Here is a 3385-nt window from a genome sequence, read left to right as displayed (position 1 = left end):
GGAGAGGCGCTGAAGCCGGCGCCGCGCCGCCAGCGCGTCCCCTGGTGGCTTGGCGGTGCCGCGGGGCCCCACGCTCCCCCTGTCCCCCGGGGGCACGATGAGGGGTGCGACATCGACCCCCTCCCCGGCTGAAAGGGGTCCCCACAACTCCAGCAGAGTCACACTCAGATCAAGGATCACCCCCTTATTCCCAGGGCTCCTTCCTGATGACGCAGAAGCCCGCAAGCCAGGGGAATTAAAAGAGAAACCAAAACCAAAATTTAAAACTTCTGTATTTTCTTAGTCCCAACGAACCCGTGCAAAGACTCAGCCAGCACGTGCCCCTCCTTTTCTTGCCTGAAGTCCAACACCACAGGGCAAGGCACCATGTCAGCTTATTGAGGGTCCAGAGGGGTCTGAGGCCCCAGGGAGGGACACACACACACACACCATAAGAAGCTTCAAAGACCCCCAGACCCACCTGACATCAGGGTTTAGTGTTTGTGATGAGCTGTGGGGACCTGCTCCTGGAGGACATGCCCAACCCCACCGAGGGGATTTTGGCCACCTTTGGTGGTACCACTGCCAGGACACAGCAGGCTCCCCGCGGCTGTACCCCCATGGGTGTGGGAACTTTTCCCCCCAGCCATCTCCGGCTCCCAGGCCTGGCCAGAGCAGCTCAGCTTCGCCCCTGAGGTCCGTGGGCATACGGCTGCATCTGGATCCAGTGGTGGCAGCACCAGAATGCCCACAAAGACACCCCATCCTGCTCCTGGCACTACTCAGTCGAGCTTGTGGAGCTCCGGCACAGCTCCTGTAAGTCTGCAGAGGCAGCAGAGGAGACCCATTAGCAACCAATTCAACTAAAAACCAATTATTTCACAGAATCACCTGTGTTGGAAAAGCCCTTGAAGCTCCTCCAGTCCAACCATGACCCTCACCCTGACCATTCCCAACTCCCCCAGATCCCTCAGCGCTGGCTCAGCCCGACTCTTCAACCCCTCCAGGGATGGGGACTCCCCCCCTGCCCTGGGCAGCCCATTCCAATGCCCAACAGCCCCTTCTGCAAAGAAATACTTCCTTATTTAAATAAATTTAAGGAGTCCAGCCCCTTCCCATGGTTTCCAGGGCACACTCACAGCGCAAGATGGTGTCTCTGATCTGCCGGAAGCTGTTCTCCTTCAGCACCATGTAGATGTAGTAGAGGTTTCGCAGCTCCTTGGGATAATCCTTCCGATCCACATCCTTCAACACTGGGATGGTGCGTCCGTGGGCCATGGGAGCTTCAGCCAACGCTTGATGCATCTGGTACTTGCACCAAGGATCCCGGAGGAAGCCAGGGGTGATGAGCATAACCCAGCAGTGGCTGTTCTGCACGGCGTCACACAGTTCTGTCACCACCGCACTTCCCGGTGCCGCATCCCGCAGTTGGAGGAAGCAACGGAAGCTTTCGGGTTGACCCTCCAGGTAGGACACCAGCTCCTCCACCAGCTCCAGGTCGGCCTCACTGTGGCAGATGCAGACGTCATAGCTCTTGGCCCACCGGGCGCTGCCCGAGGCGTTAATGACCGACAATGAGACCGGTGACAGGTGAACAGACCTGGCCAGGCTTGTCTCGGAAGAGGAGTTGGAGCTTGTGGCAGAGGATGAGGAAGAGGAAGGCGAGGATGAAGCAGAGCAGCCGGCATTGAGGCTGCTCTCCACCGAGCTGGGCTTGGGCTTGTGTAGGAGCCGCCTAAACCAGCCTGGGGAGTCAGAGAGACCACGGTGAGGTTTAGGAGGCTCAGCACCCCACCCCAGGCTTCCCAAGGGGCTTGTGCAGCATCACCAGCTCACAGCAGGACACCTCCAGATGGAGAAAGCTGGCCAAGACCTCACCCTGGCTGCCCAAAAACCACTCCAGACCCTAAAACCTTGGCTATTGCATCATGACCAACAGTTTGCAGGTGTGTTTCAGTGGGGAGGGGATGCCAGTGAAGGAGGGGACAGAGCCAGAGGCTTTATCCTGCCCAGCACCGACCAAACCCACGCTCACCGGCCATAGTGGGCAGCGTGTTGCTCAGCCGCTGATTGCCAGCATGAAATCTCTCCTGTCAGCATAAAAAAAAAAAGAGATAAAAAAAGAAATTAGGCAAGCAGGAACCAGCCCTGTAGTAGGTCTCAGCCCCAGGAGCTCAGTGGGGTTTATTCCAAGGACACACAGCTCTGGGGTGCTTGCCTGCAACCCGAAAAATCACCCCTGGCAGAGTTTTCCACATCTGCCTCCCCAAAATTTGCTAGAAAGGAGAGTTTTGACCTCAAGCAGGGCTGGAAGCAGTAGCTCAAGCAGCCCTCCTGCCTAACTTTTCTTTCTGCCAGAGATACACACCTGCAGCAAGCGAGGCTGACAGCCAACGGGCAGGAGACCCCCTCATTCCCAGCAGCAGGGAAAGGATCCTGCGGAAGGAGAAGCAGGGATCAGCAGGGATCACTGGAGATCTACCAGCTGCTGTGCAAATTAAGGATGGATTGGGTGATGCCCACCCTGGCATCAGGCTGCCAGCAGAGTTTGGGGTGCCCAGACCCTCCTTGAGGGTACCCAGGAGTGACAAGAGGGGAAACGAGCCCCAGGAGCGCATGTGACGGCTGGTTTTCCACTGCTTGCATCACCTCTTCCGAAATAAAACACCCCAAGTCACACTGAAGCCTTTGCCCTACTCTGAAAACAGCAAAGGACCATGGTAAGCATCGGCCAAACCCCGGCACACCCACAGAAACCACACTGCCCAAGCAAGCCACTGCCTCATGATAGCAAAAAGCTTGAGTGTGGCTTGAACGACAAGCAGGGATGGTGAAGGGTGGGGGGAAATTTGGGGTACACCTACCTGGGATGCAGGAGTCAGGCACTAGAGCAGGGAAAGCATCAGCTTCCCCCCACCCGGGTTTGGCAAGGAGGAAGATGTTCCAGGATCACCTAGGTGGGAAAGAAAAGGTAGGATACACCACATTCGCTCTGGAGCCTAATGGGATCCACAGAGAATGACAAGGCTGACTCATCCTTACAGCTTCCCCAACTGGGAGCAGCTCCCAACGGAACAGCCCCAGGGTGGAGGGAAGGACAGGGCACCCACCAGCTTCCACAGGGGCAGAGCGGAGGAGCTGCCTCGTCCCTCCGCTGCCTCCTGCTCCCCGAGGCCCCCCGGCGGCTGCCGGCAGGTCCGGGCTCCGCGTGGGCATGCGGAAGTGCTGGCAGGGGAAGTCGGCGGTGAACCTGTGGGCCTGGGAAGCCAGCCCTCCCCTGGGGCCTCCCTCCCACATCCGCCACCGGCCAGACGCTGTCGCCGGCCGGTCATCACCATGCCCAGCCCAGCCCTCACCAGCAAGCCCAGAGCCGTTTCCCTCCCTCGGGGGGGGGGGGGGGGGGGGG

The 3385-nt window shown here is 58.8% G+C and overlaps 2 protein-coding genes across 6 annotated transcripts in view; both read right to left on the bottom strand.

Moving 5' to 3' along the window:
• Positions 1–601, bottom strand: part of DCPS (decapping enzyme, scavenger) — a 22508-nt gene extending 21907 nt beyond the window's left edge. Inside the window, exon 1 of the mRNA XM_026863569.1 lies at positions 530–601. Coding sequence (XP_026719370.1) covers positions 530–601 — 72 coding nt within the window. The remainder of the gene's footprint in view (positions 1–529) is intronic.
• On the bottom strand, positions 254–3059 carry TIRAP (TIR domain containing adaptor protein). 5 transcript variants are annotated; one of them, XM_026863617.1, is made up of 5 exons: positions 2844–3059; positions 2348–2467; positions 2015–2069; positions 1119–1724; positions 254–801 (listed from the first exon to the last, which is right to left on the bottom strand). In XM_026863617.1, exons 3-5 carry the CDS (start codon positions 2019–2021, stop codon positions 758–760), a joined length of 657 nt encoding a protein of 218 aa, XP_026719418.1. In that variant the 5' UTR covers positions 2022–2069; positions 2348–2467; positions 2844–3059; the 3' UTR covers positions 254–757. The 5 variants fall into 5 exon arrangements, with proteins under 5 accessions (XP_026719418.1, XP_026719420.1, XP_026719419.1 ...); XM_026863619.1 differs by having other exon boundaries at positions 2015–2066; XM_026863618.1 differs by having other exon boundaries at positions 2348–2464.
• Positions 3060–3385: the final 326 nt, after the last annotated feature.

The sequence above is a fragment of the Athene cunicularia genome, assembly GCF_003259725.1.
Source record: "Athene cunicularia isolate RWA chromosome 24 unlocalized genomic scaffold, athCun1 chr24_part1, whole genome shotgun sequence".
In the NCBI taxonomy this organism is placed as follows: Eukaryota; Metazoa; Chordata; class Aves; order Strigiformes; family Strigidae; genus Athene; species Athene cunicularia.
The sequence above is the reverse complement of the archived record's forward strand: the minus strand, read 5'-3'. Positions and strand labels throughout refer to the sequence as shown.

What these genes read in the sequence shown, in the direction of transcription:
- TIRAP (XM_026863617.1), bottom strand. An exon ending in CAGAGACACCATCTTGCGCT is followed by an intron (nt 802 to 1,118) that starts GTGAGTGTGCCC and finishes CTGCCTCTGCAG; the next exon opens with ACTTACAGGAGCTGTGCCGG.